The sequence below is a fragment of the Mucor velutinosus genome, assembly GCF_035048745.1.
Source record: "Mucor velutinosus strain NIH1002 chromosome Unknown tig00000268, whole genome shotgun sequence".
NCBI lineage: Eukaryota > Fungi > Mucoromycota > Mucoromycetes > Mucorales > Mucoraceae > Mucor > Mucor velutinosus.
The window spans coordinates 313,576-339,252 of NW_027041917.1; the positions used below are offsets into that span (position 1 = coordinate 313,576).

The 25,677-nt window shown below is 40.3% G+C and overlaps 7 protein-coding genes across 7 annotated transcripts; 2 read left to right on the forward strand and 5 right to left on the reverse strand.

Annotated features, from left to right (window-relative positions):
* ATC70_003873 (uncharacterized protein) lies at positions 1 to 1,561 on the reverse strand (the record flags this gene model as incomplete). Its single annotated transcript, XM_064823228.1, has 5 exons — positions 1 to 190; positions 246 to 1,077; positions 1,136 to 1,232; positions 1,286 to 1,310; positions 1,377 to 1,561. 5 exons carry the CDS (start codon positions 1,559 to 1,561, stop codon positions 1 to 3), a joined length of 1,329 nt encoding a protein of 442 aa, XP_064678540.1.
* Positions 1,562 to 3,457: 1,896 nt separating this feature from the next.
* ATC70_003874 (uncharacterized protein) lies at positions 3,458 to 4,312 on the reverse strand (the record flags this gene model as incomplete). Its single annotated transcript, XM_064823229.1, has 3 exons — positions 3,458 to 3,904; positions 3,971 to 4,166; positions 4,224 to 4,312. 3 exons carry the CDS (start codon positions 4,310 to 4,312, stop codon positions 3,458 to 3,460), a joined length of 732 nt encoding a protein of 243 aa, XP_064678541.1.
* A 127-nt stretch (positions 4,313 to 4,439) lies between these two features.
* On the reverse strand, positions 4,440 to 5,623 carry NOP9 (Nucleolar protein 9; the record flags this gene model as incomplete). Its single annotated transcript, XM_064823230.1, has 8 exons — positions 4,440 to 4,576; positions 4,636 to 4,686; positions 4,752 to 4,819; positions 4,879 to 4,909; positions 4,967 to 5,043; positions 5,103 to 5,206; positions 5,262 to 5,451; positions 5,511 to 5,623. 8 exons carry the CDS (start codon positions 5,621 to 5,623, stop codon positions 4,440 to 4,442), a joined length of 771 nt encoding a protein of 256 aa, XP_064678542.1.
* A 163-nt stretch (positions 5,624 to 5,786) lies between these two features.
* vip1_1 (Protein vip1) lies at positions 5,787 to 6,408 on the forward strand (the record flags this gene model as incomplete). The annotated part of the gene is made up of 3 exons (XM_064823231.1): positions 5,787 to 5,887; positions 5,987 to 6,173; positions 6,226 to 6,408. 3 exons carry the CDS (start codon positions 5,787 to 5,789, stop codon positions 6,406 to 6,408), a joined length of 471 nt encoding a protein of 156 aa, XP_064678543.1.
* A 119-nt stretch (positions 6,409 to 6,527) lies between these two features.
* On the reverse strand, positions 6,528 to 7,647 carry ATC70_003877 (uncharacterized protein; the record flags this gene model as incomplete). The annotated part of the gene is made up of 4 exons (XM_064823232.1): positions 6,528 to 6,614; positions 6,680 to 7,281; positions 7,347 to 7,437; positions 7,498 to 7,647. The coding sequence occupies 4 exons, from the start codon at positions 7,645 to 7,647 to the stop codon at positions 6,528 to 6,530; spliced, it is 930 nt and encodes a 309-aa protein (XP_064678544.1).
* Positions 7,648 to 7,865: 218 nt separating this feature from the next.
* On the reverse strand, positions 7,866 to 13,558 carry ATC70_003878 (uncharacterized protein; the record flags this gene model as incomplete). The annotated part of the gene is made up of 13 exons (XM_064823233.1): positions 7,866 to 8,096; positions 8,152 to 8,526; positions 8,586 to 8,923; positions 8,983 to 9,652; positions 9,714 to 10,587; positions 10,648 to 11,296; positions 11,377 to 11,513; positions 11,570 to 11,934; positions 11,988 to 12,545; positions 12,603 to 13,097; positions 13,148 to 13,337; positions 13,394 to 13,434; positions 13,493 to 13,558. 13 exons carry the CDS (start codon positions 13,556 to 13,558, stop codon positions 7,866 to 7,868), a joined length of 4,989 nt encoding a protein of 1,662 aa, XP_064678545.1.
* Positions 13,559 to 22,209: 8,651 nt separating this feature from the next.
* On the forward strand, positions 22,210 to 24,296 carry ATC70_003879 (uncharacterized protein; the record flags this gene model as incomplete). Its single annotated transcript, XM_064823234.1, has 3 exons — positions 22,210 to 22,803; positions 22,863 to 23,441; positions 23,499 to 24,296. 3 exons carry the CDS (start codon positions 22,210 to 22,212, stop codon positions 24,294 to 24,296), a joined length of 1,971 nt encoding a protein of 656 aa, XP_064678546.1.
* Positions 24,297 to 25,677: the final 1,381 nt, after the last annotated feature.

A 25,677-nucleotide genomic window follows, 5' to 3' on the forward strand; every position in this document is an offset into this window, starting at 1 on the left:
TTAAAAATATGATAATGATGTTGATGTGGTTATGGATGAACAAGATTGATGTTGTGGCGTATTCGGCATTTGAAACAAGGAATGCTGTTGTTGGTATTGTTGAAGTTGATGATGTTTTTGTTGATTTGCAGCCATCTTTCCTTGTCGTGCAACTGATCGAGAATATCTCAATCCACATGCGTTACAGAGTCTGTAGATTTCTATTAGTAAAAATAGTGTGATGAATACCTTGATCTGGAACTTACGTTTTATGACCCGTTGGACCACGTCTCCATTCAGGACTGGATTCAGTTCCACAGCTTTGACAGTGATGCTTGGGATGATGGCTACTCAAATATTGTTGTTGTTTGTCACTATTGTTGGGCAATAATAGATTTTCCAACGGAATGGTAGGGTAAGGCTGATATTTTCTTGGTTTAGCATAATGTATATGACTCGGGCTGCTATGATTGCTTGTTGTGTAAGGCTCAGATGTGCGACGTAGAGGGTACTCATCCAGTTGGTTATATTTGTTGGGCGAACAGGGTAATGATACTGGTTTTGTAGGGATGGATAGCTGTGCTGGTAGTGGTAGTGGTGGTGGTGGTGGTATATTGAGGTGCTGCTGCTTGTTCTTTTTTTCCAGAGACGCTAGCAGAAACGTAACGGATCCATATTCAACAATCAAGCTGTCAAGTCTTTGTCCGCTTGCACTGGTTCGAGAAGGCCGTTGAACACAACGAAAGCATGAGATTCCTGGTAACATGGGGCGGTCATCTAATGAAGAGATCAAGTAGTCTGCATCACCTATCTCGTCGTGATAGTGATCTGGCCATGACAGTAGTACTGATTTGGTTTGGCTATCTAAAATGTATAGAAATTGACGCGGCGAATCGCATTCATGTTGGTGCTGTTGTGATGATTCAATGGAAGATAGAGATGAGCTTGTCGACAGTGATGGCGAATGCTGCTTGTCTTCTTGCTCAATCAAACTTTCTTTTAAAGTTAAGGCGCAGAATATATTACTACTGTTCATGTTGTGTTGGTTATTATGGTCTCCGCATGAGTTTTTGAACATGTTGTTAGATGTTTCTTCATCTTGAATCAGACGTTAATCGACTTTTTATCTTTCTTGTCGAACAAACAATCAACTCACCTGCGTAGTGAAGGAAGGCTAATACGGTATCACCTGTGGCGACATACATGATAATGTCCACGATGATGTATGCATTTGATTTCGGTGAAAAATCATGCTATGGTATGCGTTAGCCATTGATGCTCACTGTTATCGATGCAATTTCCTTACGCTAGTATAATCTTTTAATCGACATCTATCCGGTAATACCATGACTTTAGCATGTCTTTCTAGCTGTGATACTCAACATCAAGTTCCTCACCTCGTCACTGAGCCACTCAGGAAGTGTGAATGTGTAAATCTGGGTAGATCTCTTTTCGCCATCAGCACTTCATCAGGATGTATAAGCTGAAACAAGGACAATCCCTTCAAATGATGGCTAAATCCTGAGGCATTGATAAACTCCAATCCCTTCACTGATAATAAGCTCCAAATGCATGGCGTCATTTTGGCAAGAAAGAAAAGCAAGATTGAATGAGTGAAAGAGATTGAGAAAAAAGAAAGAGAAAGAGAAGAAACGAGACTAGACATGGCGAAATGTTCCTCTTTTATAGACACACACACACACACACACACACACAAAGAAATCAACATGTAAAATAAACAATAAATCGAAATTCCCTGATTTAGATAATCTCTTGTAGCTCCTTGAAAGAAACTTTTTATTGCTTTAAACAGTAGTTAAACAGAGTGTCCAACCGTTTCTATTTCTATTTGTACAACACACTAGACACATGAAGTCTTCTCAGTGATCGAAAAATGCAATTGATCGAATAGTAGCGGTTATTCAACTTACCATCGCTGTCGTCGTGGTAAGATGTTGCTTGATCATGCTCTCTGCCGCTGCCGCTGGTCAGTGCCCCCTTCCTCTTTCCTCTTCAAGAAAAAAGCTTCTGAATTCAGTTTTCTGTGAGAATGACATTTTGAATCAGTAATATGAAAAATCAAGGGGCCAGAAAAATCCATCATGATCTGGAACAAAAGCGCGCAGATATAAAGCAAAGAAAAGCTTCTTAATCGTTTATCTTAATGACCTTCTGAATGATTTCGAGAATATTGAAGCGGGTAAAAATGTATATTGTAATAAGAAGCAAGTGCACCAGATAATCGTACATGTAACGAAATATGATCACCTTTTTCTTGTGTTGTAAAGATAAATCTATCTTCACGTCGTACATAGGCCTGCTTAAAAAGTAAATCCATACCATTTTAGCTATTGACAATCGAGTAATCAATAGACTGATATAGTATAAAATCCGTTGTTGCGTTTGAATCTTGCTTTATAGAAGTTCTTATTTGCAAGAGTGTATGCAAAACGACGTAGAATTGTATCTACTATCTCTCGCTCGCTCTGGCCAGCAGCATGTGAAGTAGGCCCCTCAAATTATCTACACTAAATCGATTGTTTGTGTTTATGTTCCATTTCTCAAACAGAATTTACATGATATTGCAATCAAGATTTTGCTCACATGTTACCAGTGCTGATAGCATATACAGCGTGCTCACAATAGAAAAAAAAAAACAAATATAAAACCGCCAATGCTAGAACGAAATACATACATATTTGGATGAGGTATACTAGAAGTTTCTGTAATATGCATATGCAGTTTGCATACTCATGCCTGTTGGCGTATTATCTCAATATGACTTTAAGCGATAAACAAGCATAAACAGAAATGTCCCCAGGCCATACTATTTGACTGAAAGAAGCAGCTGGACCCGTTTCTCTTTGTGTCTCTTGCGCGCGAGAGACGTCTTTTCGACAAGTGTCGTGTAAGGTATCATAGCATAGCAAGGTTCCTCTCAAATAAAACTAGACACATGAGCATGTGAAACAAACCCCCTTCATGATCTCTACCTACAGCTTGGTTGAATTTCAATATATTTGTCAATATTCAAGCAGATCATCTCGAAATTTCTTTAAAAAACAAGCGTTGTAGATTTATAGCTGTATGGTAGGCGCCATGATTGGAGATTTATACGTGGTTTATCGATGATGCCCCACATGTGGTTTCTACTGACATAAGATTTGATACCATAAGAAAAGTATCTTTGCTTCCAGGATAGAATTTCAATATCGCCAACTTGAACTACGATATTCACTTGGGAATTTAACGAGATTCATCATTAAACCAATGTCTTCATCTCAAGAGATTCCCCCTCCCCTCCCCCTCCCCCACCTAGATCAAGCACTAGCATATACGCCCTGTACATTGTTGTGCTCGAGAATAATATCTATCCACTATGTATCCTATAGTATCCATCATGTACACTGTTATTGACAGAAATGATGTGTCCAAAGTTTGGTTGAGATAATGAAAAATTGTTTATTTGTGCTGAGCATCAAGACATTGCAACATCTTCGTCTAGGCTATTCCCATTTTCATCTCTTACTACCAAATCCGCCTTGACCCAGTTCTCAATTTTAGGATATGTCATTCTTTCATCCAACTGCTCTTGACTCCAAGCCAGCATCTTCAACAAATTTGGTAATTTTGGATCCTTTTCCTGTGATTGACTCATGAGAATAGCTGCATTTAATTCACTTGCTGTCTTTTGACGTTGGCCTGGATGAAGTAAATCTTGTACTGGTGAATCTGTACTGTCTTGAAATGCTAGTAATGCCATGGTACGTTCGAGCTCCTCCAAGAATTCAGGATGTTCTTCTCCTCGAGGCGCCATTTCTTCAGATGCAAATTCCAGTGCTTCTTGATATGCACCATTGCGGATAAGTTCAATCAGTCGTTGTTGTTGAAGATGGAAGAAAAGATGTGGGTTTGTATCGAGAATCTGAATTTTTTTTTTTTTTTTTTTGTAAGTCTACCTCGTTGCAAGCATCTAGATATGATGTATTACCTCTGGATTCAAGTCATTCACCAAGTCAATAGCAGTGTCAACATCGCCCGATTGGATGGCGTGGCGAATATCCATTCTTTCTTGAATAGACTGCAAGTCTACAGTTGGTGCTAGTCCACTTTCTGTGCTGAACTGTTCGGCGGCATCTTTGTATCCTTCTACCACAAGATAGTTCATGACAAGTTGGTTCAAGTCTCTATTGCAAACATTGTGAGACGGCCTAAAAGAAATATACGCACATTGTAGTACTCACTGTTTGTTCACTTTGACTTTTGTTAATCGTTGCTCCCACTCATCTTTAGGAATATTTTTCTTTGTAGTAGTATTGGTTGTAGAGCTCATGCTTTTTGTTTATTATAGAGAGTGAGAGAAGATAAAATGGAAAAAAAAAAAAAAAAAAAAAAAAAATATAGTGAAAACAAAAATAGAGGGGAGGCGGAAAATTAATCTAATAGCAACTGGGCAACTATTATGCATGGTTTTTGTTCCATTCAACGCACTCTTCAAAGGTAACTCCATTACCGCCAAAGATATCCAAGGCACTACCAAAGGTCAAATCTACTTTACCATTGGAAAGCTTATCTACAAGTTTCAAATCCTCCATAGCTATCAAATACATTAACTTCATTTGCACATTGGAATCACATATTGATTGCACACATTACATCTACCACCACCAGCATACGTTGTGGGAATAGTAACCCATTCACCAAGACCTGATGTTCTCATTTGATTAGCTTCTTCTCTCTGGCTTGTTGTAGGTAGATTGGATAGCACTTACGTTCGACTAATTGCTCATCAATGCCTTTGCAAAGACCTTCGACATCTGCTGCATGGATCAAGAATTCGCTGGATTACGCGTGTCACTCTCCTCGTGTCATCAAGCGCTAACAATGAATTGTAGTTACCTGCAGTATTCACTAAGCATATCAAGGGTATCTGCTCAAATGAAATCAATACAACCGAGCATAACGTGTATATCCATCTTTAGCACACCTTTATTCACTTCCATGTCTGTCATCTTTTGCCATTTATCCATGGCAACTACCCATTTGTCATTCTTCTTACGACAGCTATTCACGAATTCAGTGTCTGCATGAACGTATTGCTCTGATCTGGCCATCAGTTTTACCTGACATCAACAACCAACTTGTCTTTACCAACAAGTTTAGCAAGTTCAGCTAGTCTTTCCAACGAAAACTTGGCATTAGGAAATAAGTAGCTAGTGACAATCACCTGTTCATATCATATCAGCAATACATCCCGAGTATGTTCACACAGCAAAACCTACCTTGGACGCTCCGAATGACAGCCACTCTTGAGCGTTTTCCAATGTAATGCCTCCACCCACTTGAAGTCCACCAGGCCAAGCTTGAAGTGCTTCTTTAGCAGCTTCATCGTTATTGGGACCTAGTTTAATGACATGACAACGACTGACTTGGTTCTCCTTGTATAACTTGGAATAGAAACTAGGCGTCTCTCTATGACATGGTGGTGAGATGGGATTGGGTTGTGTTGCTTTTGCCCAAAAGATCCTTACTCGGAAACAAAGTTGGTAGTAAGCTGTTCAGGAGAGCTGTCTAGCAAAGAGCCACCTACAATCTGCTTGACTTTGCCGTGGTGAAGGTCGATGCATCCATTGAATCGAGTCATTTTTATGGAAATGAAGATGAAATAAGATTTAAAAAAAAAAAAAAAAGAGATGACCCTGATTGTGTCAAAATCATCAATGTCTATCGAGTCACATTACAGCAAGATTATCTCGAATGCAATTCCCCGCATTGTCGTCAAGAGCATCTTCTTTACACAACACTAAATGACAGGCTATCGCTTTGGACCTCACCTTATTTTAGAATCTCAAGTCTTTTTCAAGTCAAACTTATCCATTGGTATTGTAAATTTGAAACCAATCGCACCGTAAGTAGATAAAGCATTTGATTGACATGTTTCGCTTGACTTACACTCGACTTTAGAGGACGTACGTAAAATGCATCAAAAGCACTGCTTTTCAAATAGCTCAACGCCCATTATAGATGTGCTCGTATTGCCTAAAAGAAACACACCAAGATTAGCTGATTTGGACAGGGATGAAACTGTAGATTTAATGCTATCCGCTCAAAAGATTGGCAATGCCCTTGAAAAGCATTATGGATGTACATCGCTCACCATGACAATCCAGGATGGACCACAAGCAGGACAAACAGTAAGTCTTTATTCTAATGAGAGGATATGGTGTTGATCCAACGCTGTCAAAGGTTCCTCATGTTCACATGCATATTATTCCACGTAAAGCTGGGGATTGGGAAAATAACGATGATGTATACGAAGAATTAGACAAGAAAAAGCAAGGAGTAGACAATGAGGACAGGACGCCGCGTACTGAGCAAGAGATGAGTCAGGAGGCTAGCGAATTGAGGCCGTATTTCGGTTTAGATTGAGTGGGTTCAAGTATCCCAAAAAAAAAGATAGACCCAATGTTAAATACGTATCATGACAGTTCGTCTTGAGCTGTTTTACTTTATTACTTGATTAAACATTGCTTCTCAACTGACTATCGCTATCGCTGTTGAATATATCCAGCTTGCTTAAAGATTTTGCGGCTAAGGCCTTGCTTGGTATCCTCATCTAAATCATCACCAAAGAACTAGAGCATTGTAAATTAATACTCTCATGTCACATAATAGAAAACACCCTCATAAAATACATTACATTGATGATAAAGGCAGTGATGCCAGCATGTCCTACTTCCACCATAGCTCTCGGTCCCCAAGTGTAGGTGAATTGAGGCTCGTCAGTATCGGGATCAGGCAGTTTGGATCGTCTAAGGTAACCGTCCCTGATGAACTCTTGCAACAGCTCCTCTCTCGTATTGATTCCTTCTACGCCATGTATTGTCTTTGTCAGCTTCAGTCGATCCATGTGTCCATTCAAATCTTCTGTATTCATGTTTTGTCCATTGAGAAAGAGGAGAGCTAACAAGACGTACAAGATGCCGGTCATTTGATACTCTCGGGTAGATCGTTCAATGATATCAGGTGTGCGGTATTCTTCCTTCAAGATGGAGCGCAGCACATAGGTGCCAGAACTGCCTCCAGATGGCCTTGCGATGGCTTGAGAAAAAGAAGGCACTTGCTGCTGTGTCTGTTCTGTTTGTGTAGAGCCACTACCGCCGTGTCTCTGTGTTTGACTCTGATTTGACTTTTCTTTCAAGTTGGGTAGTTCTACAAGCTCAAGTCCAAACACATGGCGAAGCTTTGCTTGTGCTTGACTCAATAACAGGTTTAATGATTTCTTTAAAGGCTCACTTAGGACTAAGGATTGAGCAGGCTGTGTCAACTGAGTTGCATATTGTAAAGAGAGGAAATCGACGACTTACGTTTGTTCAAGTCATCACGACGAATTGTCTTCTTTTTGTATTCACAGGACAAGGCGTATCGGCACACTGCCTTTACAACTCTCTCCAAGTCCTATTTGAGTGTGATGATGAGAGGGCTGATGGCCATCAAGTCAGACAATGCTGATTTTACCTCTGCATAGGAGCCGTCATCATCAGGTTGTATTTTGACTGCTCGTTGTGAAGAAGAAGACGATGAAGAAGAAGGTCTTGTAGTAGCTTCCTCCTCATACTCATCTTCCGAGGACATTTCTAAGCGAGCACGCTTGTTATTTCTAGACATTGTTGATGGAGACGATAAAGTATAAAAGACACAGAGAGACTCTAGAGTCACAAGAAGTAATCAAAAAAAAAAAAAAAAAAAAAAAAAAAAAAAAAAAAAAAAAAAGACATTGCACACACACACACACACACACACACGCGCGCGCGCCACAACGCGGAAACCAGCATTTGACACTAATCCAATCATGCTACAACAGTGCCTGAGACAAGGGGCATTTTTTATTCTGATTTCTTTTCAAAGACAAGTCTTAATAATCGTTGAGAGATGGGTGGATTCATGGATCGAATAATGTCTCTCAATTGAGTGGCCAATTCATTCGATTTCACGAATCGAGTGCGAATATGATACAAAAAGTCGTACACCTGTTCCAATGCTTGTGTCGTCCAGCCATCCTTCATGTCCATGGAAGTGGTTACTTGCTTGACCATGTGCATTAATTCAATTAGAAACTATAAAAACAGATCAGCGCCCCATCGCTATAAAACACAACGCGCACACACTTACGCCTGCATCACTGCTATCCAATTTCTCAATACGATGAAGTGCTGGCCCTATCAAAAAGCACATATACAGCAACTGCACATCTGTCTTGAGCTGGCCCGAGTTTCGTAATCGCTGTGTGTATTCTAAAAAGACCGAGAAAATATCCAAGCTCGAGTAATGAACAATGCTATGGAACAAACAGAGGAAACTGTTGGGTGCATTGGTGCTGTAGTTGTGCAGATTGAATGTGTAATCGTTGAAAATATATGGGTAGATCATTGCTTTTCGCAATCGAGCACTCATGCTGTCTTTGAGCACTGCTGTACTTGTGAGGTCTGGCAGTGTCTGCGTCATGGTGTATCTGCCATTGACTTTTCTAGGGATGCCGCAACGGATCTATCAAAAAGTGATGAGTACCCAAGCACCGTCCGCTTCTAGCAAATGGTGTCACTCACCAGTCGACATGGCTCTGAAATCTCCAGTAAATAAGGATCATTGGCTATCAAATCATTCAGCTCTTTCAATACAGGGTCCACAAATTCGTTTTGCGGTAACAGTGGCACAATGAGACCAATGGCATGTAATCTCAATGCAGAGACACCCACATGGTGCGATTCTCTCAGCAAGGCTAAATCCAGCAGCTTTTCAATGATGGTGGACGGCGGTACTGGCGTCAACATGATCTCCAAGGTAGCAATCGTAATGCCTTCCACGGCTGGACTACCAATTTCACGGAAATGACGTTCAGGGAGACGAGGGTTTGTTCTAGGCGCACATCGCTGAGGATTCAAGTCTGGTCTGTAGGTTAGTTACGGAATAGAATGGCACTCGCACACACTCCACTCAACTTACTTCCTGCTAATTTGTAAATCACACGTTCAAAATACTCAGCATTGAATGCACTGCCATCGTCCTCTTCGTTTTGCGCGTACTGCTTCGCCTCGGGTAAAATGGTATACTGCTCAAAATCAATCAGACGGAGGATTCTCTTGAGGATTCGAGGATCACGCAGTATCTCTGACGAGTGATAGTACAGCAGGGTATTGGCGACAAATACCAATGGAGTCTGCGATTGATAAAACAAATGGCCATACTTGTCCAATATGTTGATCAGCATATCAGATTGGCCATAATCGATCAAGCGCATGATCAAGTTCTCCATGGACGAGATGAAATCACTGACCATGCTGGTAAAGTAGACGGGCAATTTGGTCTGTTGATGAGGCAAGTCCACATTGGGCGCAAAACTCTCAAATTCGTGATACTCTGGGAATTCCTGTAGGTACTGCGTCAATTTGGCTTGAAAGTTGTCTTCGGTCCAGTGGCGATGACTAAACTTGAGTGAGTCCCACTTGGCTACTCGTTTCTGGAATTCGGGCGATTCCAACAGCACATGGCCCAAGTACTTGCAGGCTTTGATGGTGCGATCTGGGCTACCGCTGCCTTTCATCAGTGCAAAAATGACATGGTTAAAGTTGATCCATTGGTATTTCCAGATAAAAGTGTCCAAGATGGTGTACATCTATAAAAGTAGGATATGTGAGTATTGGATGCTGCTACACATATCGGCTTTTCAGACTTACGAATTCAGTGTTGGCGGGTGCATCAATGGTAAGAATAAAGTCCATCAAGTCAATAGTGCATGTGGCCATTCTGGAAGGGGCGATTAGCATAAGCAGTCGACGCACAGCAGCCATCTGGAAGCACTCCACCGAGTTTCGAGTGATTGCAATGACCCAGATAGCACACAGCAGACTCGGCTGGTTCTCCACATTGGAAAAGAATTGTACAGCCAAGTGCTCTGCTTCAGGTGATGCTTGCAACAGGTAGGTCGTGATGGCCTTGTTGGTAGACAGCATGTGCTGTACTTTGGGCGGTGTCACAGGCTGTCTGGGTGGTGCGCTGGTATTAGCACTCTCGTAGAATGACCTTACAGCAGCAGGGAAATAGCTGATGGCTTCGGGAGACCACTCTAATCGATACTCGTACAAGCTAGACAATACTCTATAGATTTGGTCCGTCTTGATGTCTGCTTGTCCTCGCGTCTTGATCAGTCGACTGATAGTGCACACAGCTAAACGAGCCAGCATTTCTGACTCTGCAAACCAAATAGGCTTTTCTCGGTGGGGGTCATCCAGCGAACGCAGTAGTTTGACATCGATTTGCATGTGAATGACATTGATGGCGAATGACTCCAAGGTGTGATAGCATTGCCGGTTCTCCAGGAAAGAGATGGAGTAGCGGATCTGGTGTAGCAATCCAGTAGACAGTGGAGAGTACTTGAGAAAGCGGATGAATCGATAGTTCATGAGCTGCAGTATGGTTTGTAGCCAACGCATGGTTTGATCGGGCAATTGCTGTGGCGTATTGTTGGACGCTTCGCCAATGTGCTTCATTTTGACCATTTTATCGCATCGTCGTAGCTTGTCAAAGATTTCCTTGATCATCAATTCAGCACTAATGGAAGATGGAAGTGAGTCAAACGGAATCTCACTCTGAATATTATGCCTGTCTTACGAGCATGGTGCACTGTAGAGCAATTTGTACACAACGTCCACTACATTGGGCGGCACACAAGCAACAGGAGGCACGCCAGAGGATTGGTATCGTGGTCCCTGCTCACTATCCAACATCATCTTGTAAATCACTTGCAGTAATCGATGCTTAGCATTGACACACAGCAGATCCAGCAGCTTGTAATCCAGAGACCCGCCTTTGATGTAGGTAGCAGATGCGTGTCCCAATGTATCAATGTCTGCTTTGGTAGGCACGAGATACACATAAAGGGTATATGGAACCACATCTTGTCGCAACTGACTCTCCATGGCGATCTTGGTCATTTCTTGAATATCCAAGTTTTTAAATAATGTATGGTTGGTGGGTACGTTACTGTGATAGTAGCTGCTGAAATAAGCTTGGATTTTGTAACAGAGTCCAGCGTGTTGCAATGAAGCAGCAATCAGCGGGTGGCGTTGCTTGATGTTGCTGACATCTTTGATATGGGCCTTTTGGTGATTTACTGCGCATTGCAAGGAAAGGTCGCGTAACGTAAAGGCGTCTTTGGATTCGGTTTGCTCTTCGTTGTAGAGCCGCACGAGTTTGTCAAATAGCTTTTCATCCTGCTCAAAGTCTCTTTGAATCACATCTTTGGACACCTTTTCAATGTCTAATAGAATAGTAGGTGAGTTTCTAGTTTTTTTTTTTTTTTTTTTTTAAAAAAAAAAAAAAATACCAAGTGACACTCACAAAATAACTGCAATAAGAGCCATGTCAGGCCATTGTCTTTGGTAATGTGATCTCTGGCACTTGGCATGTAGGGCTCCCCGTTGGGTTTATAGACGAGATCATAAAAGTCGTTCAGTATGTCCTCGTATGAAAAGAAGCTAAGCAGGCAATAAGTCTTCAACCCTCACGCCATACACACCCACACTCAACTTACTCGGCAGACACAAAACTATACAACTGATCTGCAGTTTCCGTCATCAATTCCCATAGATCGATATTCTCTGGTATCATCATCTTGATATCTTCTCCTCGAATAGTGGCTGTTGACGATGACTCTAGTTCCTTTTCACTCTTGACATGGACTTCTTCTCTCTTGCCAGTTCTGCTGAAATGCTGTATGCATCGAATGACATCCCTCACTTTGGCCACCATGGCTTTTCGAATCAACGTCGTATCAAGGCCGGTTTGTGTCAAGGACATGGCCAGTTGTCTAAACTCGTCCATGGAGGCACGTTGGAACAACATGTCTCGGAAATGTGTCTCGATATTGGTGGAATTGCCCTCCTTGACAAATTCAATCTATCGAAACGTATGAGTCTCCCTTGTCCATTCAATAATTACAAAGCACGTACGAGATCGCCTTCAAACATATGGTAACTGGTTCTGGTCGTCAAATCATTGTATTCGTGTCTTCTGCTCATCAAGGAAATCAATGGCCATGATGCATCAGGAGGCATCATCAAAAAGGCTAAATGGCGACGTCTCTTACCCAACTCATTGATGAACTTCTCCATGGCCCAGTGTACACTTTGAGCAAAGGTACCGTGTTGGAAATGGCCATACACATCGGGCAGAGCAACAATGATATCGTAATGAGACACAGCGCCTGCTCCATCCCCGTTGGCCCCCAAGAGCAGCAAGTTGATCAACTCCTTCCCCTTGTTGAGACAGTTGACTTGTACAGTAGTGAGGTCGGCAGGCAGTGTGTTGATCTCTCGCAATACATGTTTAATCACGTTGATGGCCATCAGCGTGGGTATGCGGTCCAAGAGTCGGTGATCTTGCAGTATAGAGACTGTTAGGTAATTGAGTGTCATGAGCCAAATGTTGTTGTTAGCAATAGATGGTTGTGGCGCTGTGGTATTGGGTGTCATGGCTGCATTAAGGAAATGGCCGTACAATTCAGGAAACTGCAGACTTGCATATAAATGACTTTGGTCCTGTACTGGCATTTAGAGACAACTTACCGAATAGATCACATCATAGTAAGAAATGGTGCCTATGCCAATAAACTTTTTGGAGATCTTCAGCTCCTCGGTGGCTGCATTATCTCGTATCAAGAACAAATCCAGCAGTTCCTTTCCAACCGCAAAGCACTTTTCCTGTATAGTCGACATGTCATTGTGCGGTAGTCGAGTTACTTCCAGCAAGACGTGCTTGACAACACTGAGAATCACTGGTGTTGTTACGCCTGAATGGTAAATGTATTGCTGTGGTGCACTTCTAAGACAAGACAGCATGAATTGTATCGTAATGATCCAAATAGCTGGTTGTTGTGTTGATAGCGTCAATGTCATGTCTTCCACAAGTGAGCCTAATGGAAATCCAGCCTTTGCGGTGGCTGTGGGTATGATGGGGATCACTTTCAAGACGTGATGCAAAAATGTTACAAGACGAGATGTTTTTTCAAAGGTGATGGGCGGTTCTCGATATTTCAACATGATTACTTTTAATTGCTCGTTCTATCCAGTGGTGAGTTACCCGTTGTCAGGCGCAACAGTGTCATACTTACCACACTGCCGCCACCTATTTGACATGCTCTCACAAAATCTTGCGCTAGAGCTTCGTAATCTAAACGGATGCTGTTTGGACTTGTGTGCTGAAGCGCAACAACGCTGTTATCGTAGTTGGCATCCACATGTGATGCCTCTGGATGAAGTAGAGAAAGTCTACGTCTCTTGGATGGATTTCTATCAAACAATCTACAGGCAAGGTGTTTGTGAGGCGGTCACTATGGTAAGAAAAAAGATCAACTCACCCATAAAAAGTTTGTGTTTTCTCTGTTGTATGCTGCCAATCCTAATTTCTTTATCAATCATCATTGCCTCTCTCTGTCGCTGTGTCTTGGTTCTCTTACAGTGGTAGATTGTACATCTTGTATATCAGCAAAGAGCCGAGAAATCACTGCTCGAAGAGATTCCATGATTTTGTAATTGAAAAAAGGTAAAAGGATATAATTCTTCGTTTTTGAACGCCCTTTATTTTTGGGAACATCAATATGGCGAATTTGGCTTGCCATCTGTATTCAATCTACGCCCTCAAAACCGTGTCTAGCTTGTGTGTGTTACCTCCCCAGAGAGTTATAAATAAACAAATGAAACTGGAGCTGTATGTATGAATTAGGTTACTAGCAATGAAGATCTCTGAATATATGCTTGGTGTTCATGTGAGGCTTTAGTTTTCGAGCATATAGAAACTGGAGAGAAGCTATTTATGTTTGTTTCATTCGTAGATTTACGCATCAAGAGTAGTTGCTAAGGTATACACTTTTTAAGGTCTCGTAAATCGGATAAAAATTTAAAACTGGGATGTGTGTGTGTGTGTGTGTATGTGTGTGCCTTTATTGAATCAAAGGTTGAAACGCGTGTCTTTCTATACAATCACTTGATTAGATGATGAAAATGGCAACCTCAATGTCACGTCGTGGATATTGCTACCCATTGGTAATTTACTCGTTTCCAAATGTCTTAATGTAGGCTGGCTTAGGATCTGCAGAGTTTGGTTTGAATTAAGATGGGCACGACATGATGCTAAAGTAGATCATTTTTAATTTAACCATGGTGCTCAGCTCTTACATTGAGTACAAGACAAGCTCTTTTAAGAGACTATCCAGCAGCATATGATACTTTATCATCAGGTTGATTTAGCCCGTAACATATTATACCACATCATTCAAGTAATTGATTCCAATTGATGATTGCGTATCAAGTCAATGCCTGTAATATACCCTCATAGCGTAAAAAGCAAAATGTGCTTTTTTATTGCCTTTGGGTCATCAGCCTAAAATGCATTGTGGAATGCGCAATCAGCATGTTGATTTCAATCATTCCGAGTGCCATTGTGTTGTCCATCCATTCATTGGGTTGCTGCTTGCTATTGATTTGATGATGACAATCACATTCAAGGGCAATGGTACTGAAGGCTGCCTTTCTACCCTTTGTCAAGCCAGCATCCTTATCACTTCACATTGTATATTATTCACGCCTCAAGATAAAGAATGTAACAGACACTCCGCAATGCTATTGAGTATCAAGTTGGAAGTCGACTGGCTTTAGTAGCACATATATACCTCAACCTTCATATCGAAAACCGTGGATGGTTACATGCATTGCTAGCTGATGAAGAGGACATTTTGATCAATTCGATAAATCTTCTCATTCAATGTGACGAGCCATAATAGAGCAACATGGAGTCGACTTGCTCCTTTCACTTTGTACCTTTGTAGGTGTTGACTGCATCTTATCCTCTTTCTCATCACAGATACTATCTCAAATTGGATTGACACTGCTAGTACCTCCGTTGCTGAAATGTCTCCATTCGTTTGCTGGTCAACATATGGCCCCTTTCTCTTCATCAACGTTGTTCCACTTTTCTAATCGTTTTATTTTTCTATTCACGTAATTCTGCTCGTCCTATTTCGATGTCGTATTTCTCTACCTTTCACTTTTCACTATTATTGTTTTCATATCAGAGTTCCTCATCATCAGAAGCTATTATACTTGAAAGACATGTACTTCCAATACTAAAAAAAAAACAGGAGTATACCTGACGTGAGAAATTTTTTACACGTTGCTGAAAGTAAACCTAGCTGCTAACATGTAAACAAAACGATCTCAAAACAACATTCAAAAGATAATTATAAAAAGACATCATCGTTCGCATTCTTTCCTTTACTTGGCTCTTGTTTCCTTATCTTTTAATCCTTCTTTGAATCAAGCTTTGATTCGAGCTTTAAAGATAGCAAGTTTCTTTGAGGAAAAGTTTGCGATGAAAACGGTAGAGAAATTGGAAGGGGGGAGGAGGGGAGGAGAGGGGGTTGTTATTATTGTTGGTGAGCAACAGCAAGGGAGGATGATTTCCAAGATAAGGCAATATCGAACTATGACGTTCATACGAGAAACAGTTGATTACAAGTGATTATGAGCAATAGATGAATGGATGCAATGTTGGAAAAGGTTGTATTGAAAACTGCTTGGTTATACCTTGCTTCATTGTGGTTTGGCAAAGGTTTTTTTTTAAGCTATTATATGATGATGCCGCGCATCTCGCCCACCAAGAAGGGGGAGGAGGGGAGAACGGGAGAGCATTTTCAGGCCCCATGTTGATGCTAAAGACTTTATATCTGATACATTATATGCCCACTTTGAGGGGTGGTTGGTTAAACATATAAAGGGATTTTGAGTCGCTACATTTGGTTGTCAAATGATGAAACAACAACGAGTAAATATAAAGTGTAAAGTAGTAAAGCAATATAAAAAAGCCAGTAGTGTTTCGATGCTGTTATCGGTACAACTACTATCAACAACTTAGCCAGGCTTCTCATTGATAACAACAGCACGAAAACGCCCATATAGCACGCAACTTTTGGTAAACAGACTTGAGACATGGAATGGCTGATAGCAACGCGTAACAAGAATTTTATACGCTGCTCCACTGTGGTGTAGCAAAAGTTAGCCTTGATGATTGATCCATTTCAGACAGTTTTAGCTGTGGCTGGTCTATTGGGTACTGCAAACTTACACGAGCTGCTACTAATAATACTATAGCAGCTTCTGCTGAAATCTCAAACGATAGTTAATTCTTGGGTGTGCTCAATAAGTTTTACTACAGGTAAACTTGTTGCACAAATTTAGTACATACGTTATTTCCTCTAAATCCAGTCAAAATATTTGAGAAACTGACGTGTGCAAGTAGAAGCTGTGGAATAATTAACAACAGTGGTACCTTTTGATGGGCATTTTGCTTTTATATAAACTTACTATTGACTAGGATAGTAATTAGTATAGAGAATGTCATGTTTACTTCAAGTAAAGACTAGATCTTTGTAATTTTCAGTTCCATTGAGGTAGTCTATCAATTTTATATTAAGGGTCACTCTGATCTACTGCGCACCTCTGCAAGGCTTATCTAAACTATTGGCTTAGAATCTCTGTCATGTACACAATAAAATTCGGCAGTTATATAAACATTCAAAAAAAAATGGATAAAACAATCATATCAGTTCAAGAATTTAAAAAATTGAGTGCCGTACAAGGTAAATATACCACCGGCGAAGCCAACGTTGGGGAGGGGGTTTGGGGGAGGGGCTAAGCTCCTCCACCAAGAACATAACGCATCTAATTCAATATTTGGTAGCATTGATTTATAGGAGGGTTTTAAGGTAGCAAAGCAAAGATGTAAAGCCTTGGTAACGAAGCATCTATTTCATTATTTGATAACATTAATCTAAACAAGATTGTTACCGTAGGGAAGCGAAGGTGCAAATCCGCAGTATTCGAGCAGCAAATTCTGGTTTTCATTTCCATTGTTAATAAGTTTACCAACAGCATAACACATTAAAATTTGCATGAATTAATTTTACCGAAATCAATACGCTTTCTATTCGAATTAGAAATACCACAGAGTACAAAAGTGCCCTTCCAAAAGATTTCAGCTGCCAACGGTGTGATCCATGCAGTGTAAATAAAAGCTATAAAGCAATACATAACCAAATTTGAAAGTTTTCAAGCCTTCGTATCTTGACATATAGACCTTTATGAGCCACCGGAATAACACCAAACAATTGTACTTGAGTAGTAGTAACTTCCTGACACGTTCGCTCAACTTTTTGGGACAAAAAAAACATGGTCAAAAATCGATTAAAAAGCATGAGGGGTACCTCATTCTTTTTGACAAAAATCAAACGATCGCGTTTTACACCTTGAAAATGAAGACTTTTACTGTGGTATATATTCATTCAAAATGTTTCTCTCGATCCAAAGCAACCTCTAAAACCACTTTTGTGAGGCTTTCATATGCAAAATATGGCTATTTTTGCTAAAAACCTCATTTCAAGTTCTATTAAATTGCTCAATAGTTTCAGTCAGAACACTTATCACAGTTAGTATCATTGGAAGCGCCTTGAAAAGTACTTCAAGAATGTATTAGGAAGCGTAGGGTGATCATCACAGTCTTTATAGTCGAATATCATAAAATAGATCGATCAAGTCGAACAAGAACAAAAGTTGGCCAATCTTGAACAGAAAAAATAAGCTGCGTTTGAATGAGGTTTGGCGGGCAGGCGGCGCTGCTGCTGGTTGACCTAGATAACAATGACGATGACAATGCTAATTAAATGGGGATCATAAATTCGAAAGGACAATGGCTTGGCTTGAATTATTCTTTCTTTGACTGTTTTTAGGAGCTTGTCTCTATAAAGATGTCTTTTGCATTGGCAATCTCTCAGAAAAGTCGCTGTAGGTCTTGAACAACAGAAGTCCTATGTGTATGCATGGCCAGCTTTATGTCGTTATCTGAAGAGCAACATAAGCGAATGGTATGGCAATTCTATTGCCGAAAAATGTGGTGTTCAAATGCTGCAAAAAACTTGAACTCTCTTTCATATCGTCTCAATAATAGCTTTCGTTTGATATCAGTGTATAAGCAAGAAGGGGTGCGGGGGATACCTTTTTCTCTTGACTTTGGTATGATCTTTCTTTTACTATTAAAAACATGGCTAAATGTGCTCCTCGTGGATGAATTTAAGACGAGTAAAATATCCGGCGGATGTCACAATAACCTTCAAGAGAGAGAGGGCGTAACCTACGGCCTCGCTAACTACATCAACGTAGACAATGCCAATGTGATTAGATATCGATATTTAAGGCATAGTGGCTATTAAATTGTGTTTGATGGGTTCACTGAAACTATCTACCAGATATGCATATCGGGATCATTCAGCTTATACCCTTCTTCAAGGCACCGTCTACAAATCGTGGGACCATGATTGTCTACATATCTCAACGTGCTTCAAATCTTGATATTGGTTCTTGCTGGTCAAAGCATTGCCTCCATAATTTCGTCGCCGTGAAGAAGAAATAATATAATCAAACTACAAGGCTTATCGCTCTTGGTCCAACGAATACCTCGAGGGTAAGTATAATGTGGATTTGATGTAGTCATTGTGTTATTAAATTTCTGAATTACAATCAATTCCTAAACTCCACATATTTTTGTTATAATCTTGAAATAGAAGCGTAGGAGAGATGCAGATGAATGTTATTGGGCTTGAGTCAGTTTGTAAGGTTGCGCTTCTATTTAGGCAGTATATGCAACTGTACTCGTCTTTTATTCAGAGGAAATGAAAGTCTGATTATCTATACATATATGAAGTTATCCTATATCGAGATCGAGTTGGGAAAGTGCATTATCTGTAGCTACGCAGTGAAACCTTCTTGCTGCTGGCCGTTGCTATCATCACAGGCCGTATCTGTTTGGCAAAGGCATTTATCTGTTGTTTCTGTCAATCGGGATCGATGAAACACTGGATGAATTCGCATTGAATCAGGGACATTCAGCTGAAATCCAAAAGCTCCTATTTTTGCTACTACTTTAAATGGCCCAATGAATCTTTTATTGCCAAATGGATTGTTCCCAGTTGGATTGATTGTTTCTGCGGGCATGTTTTTCGTATCCAGGTAGACATGTGTGCCAACTTGAAGGTCGTGATCTAAAACGGCTAGTTTTCTGCCTTTTGTATGCATGGTCAAACTTGTGTTGGTTTTGCCGTGGTAGGATATGTGTATACAATTGAAATCAAGTTATTGATTATTGATAGAATTAGAAAAAGCCATGTTACTGAGCTAAACAGTTGCCTACTTCCATTTTTAGTTTCATGGGAAACGCACAATAAACGTGGTTTCATATACAGAGCGGTTTTCGTGATATCAAATGCTCTCTACCGCTTAACTCCTTGCAGTCGGTTGCCAGTAGCCCATTTGACAGAGAATCAACCAAAATGCGCTCATGACTGAAACTACCGCTATTAGTGAAAGGCAACATCCATAAAGAAATTTCACTAATCATCTCACAAATGGGGATCATAATCTATTTTGAAATCAGTTTCTTCTTCGCTTTGCTTGTACATCATAGCAGAATGAGTGCTTGTTAGTTCGAGCCCTCCATCTCTTGCTAAAATGATATTAAACAACAGCTGTTCGTTTATAGTAGTGTTTTGATAACTTTTATTGTCGATTTTGATATCTAAATTCGTATGTTGCACAATGTAATTTGATTTATATGATGAGCTACCTGACAAGGAGCTTAGCTAACACCTACAACTATAGTCAAGATCACTTGTGCTTAGCTAACGTTGGCTTGAAACTAAAATTAGAACCTAGAACCTAGTACCTGAGGTTAATGTAAAACCAAAATGTGAACCTTAATTTCTATTAATTTTGTGGAGAAATAATTGAAGAAGGGCAGGATATGTCTGTGCAGTGCCGCGGTTCTTTTCAAGAGGTTCGTATATCAGTGGATGAAAGAACTTCCATTATTTGCAGATATAATAATTAGGTTTAATGTCTGCAACATTACACATTGCTAGTACAAACTGATGGTAGCAAATGCAACTGGCCCGAGGAAAGGCCATCATTGCCACGATCAATGTCTACTGGTCGCCTTGATCCGATACAACCTTGATGGCCATCGATAATGATAATATCTTTTAATATGTATACACATTTTGAAAGGAGATTGCTCTCTAGACGACTAAACATTGATTGGGCTGGTCATTTGTTGGAGCAGAGGGAAAAACGGCTAAACCTAAACATATCAATTAAGGTTCGAACATCTATAAACTGAGACTCAAGTTCTGTTGTGTTACTTGGACTTATTCGTTTAGGAACTGGACAAGAAGTTAGAAAGTGGGGGATCCGGCAAGGCGAAAGGGGTAGGTGCCCACATAACGGCTGAAAAACTATGACTAATAGTTAAGGCGCCGTTGAACCCGTCGATGCTAATTGGGCACCTTCTCCATAAGCTTTTTGAAGGTCCCATTGAAAAAGGTAAAACTTACCAACTTGAATTTGCCCTTTGGTAAATCAAGATGTTTTTTTCACAAAATGCATATTGAAATGAAATCGGCAAAATGTTATCCGGCAAGGAAATTGGTTTTTACGATAGGAAAGCGAGCAAAGAACAGGACTGATATTAGACTTAAATTATTCAGTTCGTTTTCTACAATATTTAGGCAAAGCAAAGTAGTAAACATTTATTATCCAATGTAGTGGCATTGAACGTTTTATTGTCAAAAGGCTGATTTCACCAAACCTTCTTCTTTAGTGCAGCTGCTCCCCACAACCCAGAAGGATTTCATCAGTCGATAATTATTCAACTGATTCTTGTTTCCAGTAACACAAATTACCAAAAATAAAGACATTTGTGTTTGCTTTCCACATGGAAAACGTGTAATGTAACATATTTCTGGAAAAGGAAGATGATCAACGCGTGAAAAGGGATAGAACAAAAAAGAGCGTTTTTTTTTTGTTTTACTCACAGTGCAAATTTGAAGTGTGAAAAAAACGAAAAAGCCAGTTGAAAATGACCAAGACGGATTCTATGCATACATCGATAGCCTGATGCTTAGGCACCATTCAAATCTAATTGCCATAATGATATACACGATCTGCATGCTCTCCATGGCAACGCACCGGAACATGTAATACATTATCACTTTTTATCGTAATTACGTGGGCGACAGTGTGCATACACTAAGCATCAGACGCTCCATCACAGAGCCTACAATTTGTACATGTAATATGATATCCCGCCTTTTTCATTGATAAATATCTACGAATCTACTAAATCAGGATTTCTATCCTATTTAATACGTTTTCACGAAAATCACATAAACAAACCAGACATGCCCATCACATGAGTCATACGTAGAAATAACAAAAACAAAGCTCATAAACACAGGAGTCCAATTTGAAACGACAGCAGCATATTATGCTACTCTTTTGATAAATCATCTAGAGGAACACACAAACAATTGAGCTTCCGTTCCTGAAATGTGATAGGCGGAGGCAGCGTTTCATTTGGGTAAGCAGAGGATCCCACCTAAAAAATTTTTCATAGGAAAAGATGTAAAAAAAAAAAAAAAAAAAAAAATCGGCCATTCACGGAAACATCGGAACACCAAACTGTATACGATCAAAGACAAGAAGGAAATTTGAGCAGTGTAGTCATGGCCAAACTACCTCGAATTTAGAGTTATTTTCTTTGTTGAAGGGTCTATATTATCAATGTAAAAAAATAAATTGCAAAAGATATGAATACAAAAATTGTAGCTAACATCTTGTTTTCTCTAGCAAGGCGTTACACACAACCGTCATAGACTAAATCCATCGCTGAAGCCCAATTTGAATCATAATAAACTATGAAAGTCCCCGATATTTTTTTATTGATTTATATATTCTTCCCCACTTTTTTGCCTTGTAGCTCTCCCTCTCTCTTTCTTCTTTTTTCTTCTTTTTCTTTGCAACAACAATTAACAAGATTTGATTCATTTTGAATCTTCATCATCATCATTGACAACATCTCATCTTTATTTATTTAATTTTTGTAACGTCAATTTTTAAGTTTTTCATATTTTCTAAATTTGACATTTTATGATCCCAACATATTCAACAAACGAGATTATTGACACTCATTAAGATACACAATATTCTCGCTATCCTCCATATTTATCTATTTATTTATTTGTTCTCTACTATTTGAAACGCCCTTCATCATCCCCTATTATTATTATTTATTATGAACAACTCATCTCCTACCACATTGTTGCTTCAAGACCTCATTAGTGCACCTAACAAGGCGGAATCTATCTTGGAATGTCTCACTTCTGAACAAATCAACATGATTGAAAACACAATTAGTCGAATTAAGCGTAGAAAGATGGACAAATCACATTTGCCTTCTCCTGTAGCGTCTCCTCCCACTGCAACATTGAAGGAAGAAGAAGACATTGTCATGGAAAATTCATCTTCAGCTGCTGCGATCGCCAATGCTTTGGCAGCTGCCATGGTTTCAGCCGCTTTGCAGGTTCCTGTCTCCACAGTTTCAGCCAAAAATAACTCTAATGCCGCTGCTTCTGCTACTGGTTCCAATGTTGCTGCCTCCGCAACCACAGTTACCCCAGCCAAGACAGTTGCCAACAGTACCTCTGCTGCCCCTGCCGCCACTGCTCCCGTCACATCTAATGATCCAATTGCTGAAGTCAAGGATGGTGTCGAATGGGTCTCTTTTGTCTACTCTCACAACCGTACTCTTAAGCGTTATTCCATTAGAACTGATATCCAAAAGGTTGCATTGGATGTAGTCGATGACAAATTCAAAGCCGAGAACTGTGTAAGTATTCAAGGGATAGGAGTTGTGATTTGAGCATAGATTAACTGTTGGTGCTATAGGTCTATCCTCGTGCTAATCTTCCCAAGGAAACTTACAAGGGAAACCGATGGGCTTACGAAACTGAATGCAATGATTTGGGATGGAAGCTTGCATGGTTGAACAAAGCTGAAATTGCAGGTAAACGTGGTTTGATTCAACGTGCTGTTGACTCTTACCGTAACCGCTATCCCAGCATGAGATCTAGACGTGTTGCTCGTCAAGAGAAGCTATTGAATGGTACCCTCCGCAAGAGAAAGAATCGAGAGGAAGACGATGATGCCAATGTCGCTGCTAACAACGCCGCTACCTCAATCAACTCAGCGAACCAACAATCTTTGGCTTGCACCTCATTAGAAGCCGTTACAATCAAGCCTAATCATCAACCAAAGACCATCGCCATCGATGATTTGATAACCAACGCTCGTTATCGCATCAAGATCAATGTCGAAACGGTTTCATTGGATGAGATTTCTCAAGAATTCCGTAAACAAAACTGCCCCTTTCCCAGAGCAGCAGCTACTACTAACCCCGAGCAATATGTCGGTGGTCGTGGTAGATGGATGGAAGATACGATTTGTAATGAGCTCTGTTGGAAATTGGTAAGCTCGAATCTTTAGTGGGATTGTTTGGCAGTGACGTTAACCCGACGTGTATAGGCTTATTTGAACCCTAGAGTTTTGGCCGGAAAGAAGAATCTGCTTCAACGTGCTTTGGACATTTACCGATCCAAGTTTATGCCCTCTCTCAAGCCTCGCAAGCACTCTCCTCGTGCTGCTCCTGCTCGAGTCATTACTACTCCTAATGCTACCATCGAACAACAGGATCTCTTGAAGATGATGTCGACAGCAAGCACAACCGCCATGTCTACACCTTTGACAGCATCCGCTCTTAATGCCCAGAATGCCTTATTTGACAAAAAGAAGAAGGGAAAGAACAGCACTGCCTGCGGTGACAAGACTACAGCATCTTTCGATTTTGGCGATTGTTTCTCGCTGGACGATGAAGCAGCTAACACTACCACCAAGCTTTCATTGAATGGACCTACTATGACCAATTTACCTCGTCAGACTGATGCCGACCCTATGATTTCTCCTTCCTATGATTCTATTTATAACGATGCTCGTTTCTCGCCTTTTGACGAGTCCTCCATCAGTTGCCACACTTCCTCATCATCCTCGGCAAACAGTGTTGCTGCTTGTACTCCTAGCCCACCTGTCAATGCTGACTTTTTCGGTTTTGCTGACTCTGATCTCTATGATTCATTCATGTTGCCACCTGTCAATGACACTTTCATGTTGCTTGACAATGCCAACAATGATATGAAAGGTTATGATACTCTTATGTCCCCTTCTCTGCCATCAAGCGCAGTAGCTGGTCAAGACTTGGTGAAGCTTGAAGAAGATTTTCAAGATAACTTCTCTGCTGCTGCTCATTTGTTAGACCCACTCTTCTAAATAATCTCCCTCCTCCTCCTCTATTCCTTGTACATACCTCTCTTTCATCACTTTGCACAAAGTCATATACTCATTTTCAACTCCCATTTTCTGCTTAATCTAACCCAAAATCCCATTCTTCCCTACCTAAAAAAAAAAAAAGTAAATTTAATTCCTAACACATTCATCATTTTAGAAACATATTATTGTAAACCACCCAACTCTTTTATTATAAAATTCACCCTTTTTTCATATCTTATCTTGTATATGTATCATAAATCAGAAAATAAACATTTCCCTATATTTATCTACAAAGCTTTCCTCTTTCTAAAGTTTAATCAAGCGCCTTCATTTATATTTGTGGAAAGCCTTGCTTGCAATGCCTTGCCTTTGGTGTATAACAGTAGCCATTGCTCTTCAGCTTGGGAAAATGATTGACAGACGGAGCACTAGCGCACGGCTGCAAGCTACTGAGAGAAAATGAATAAGAATGACGAAGTAGAGACACACCGTTTTGCGTAGCATTGATGGGATGCGTTTTACTATTTGCAGGCATTGAGGCGTCCTTGTACCACTCTGAATGAACGCACCAGTCGGTACGCTCATCGATAGCATGCATGATAGTGAGAAGCATACAGCTTGATTTTCAATTTTGTCTGCAACAACAAACATTACATAGGTTTGACTCGGTTCTTTGATCAAATCCCCATGCCGAATCTAAAAATAAAGGTCGGATCCTATGTTTTGTAATCTAGTAGGCGTGTATTTCCATCTTTAACACCCTTGGTAAGCCGACCTTCAAGCATGCTGGCTAAGAGTCAGGGTTCTGATAAACTTCAAATAGGACAACTCTTTAATAATACGAGCCTTTCAACACTTTGGGTGGTTTCCTGACCTACGCTTCGTTTCGGTGGAAACCAACTTGCGCAGCGGCAGCTCGTGCTACTGATTGCTCTTGCGTATCTTACCAAAATACTGCTACTTTCATGTTGACTCTCCACTTACACATAAAAACCCTTCATATTCTCTGTGGATCTGATTCTTATGTGATGTTCTACATCCATATACAGGTAGTTGCTTCATATACGGGCAAGTATCATACAGATATTATCCCTTTTTAGTCAAAAGTGTGCCTAATACAGCAAAATTTGAGTGCATTTGAACTGCGTTTTCTCGCGTTCAAGGCCTTTTTAGATCGTCAGAATAGAATTAAACAGTTGCTGCCATCTGGCAGTTAGTTCCTGACACCTTTGCTCAACTTTTTGGGGATCAAAAAAACATGACCGAAAATCGACCAAAAAGCATGAGGTACCCCTCATGGTTTTCATCGAAAATCAAACGATCGCGTTTTTCACCTTGATAACGGAGACTTTTACTATGGTATATCTTGAATCAAAATGTT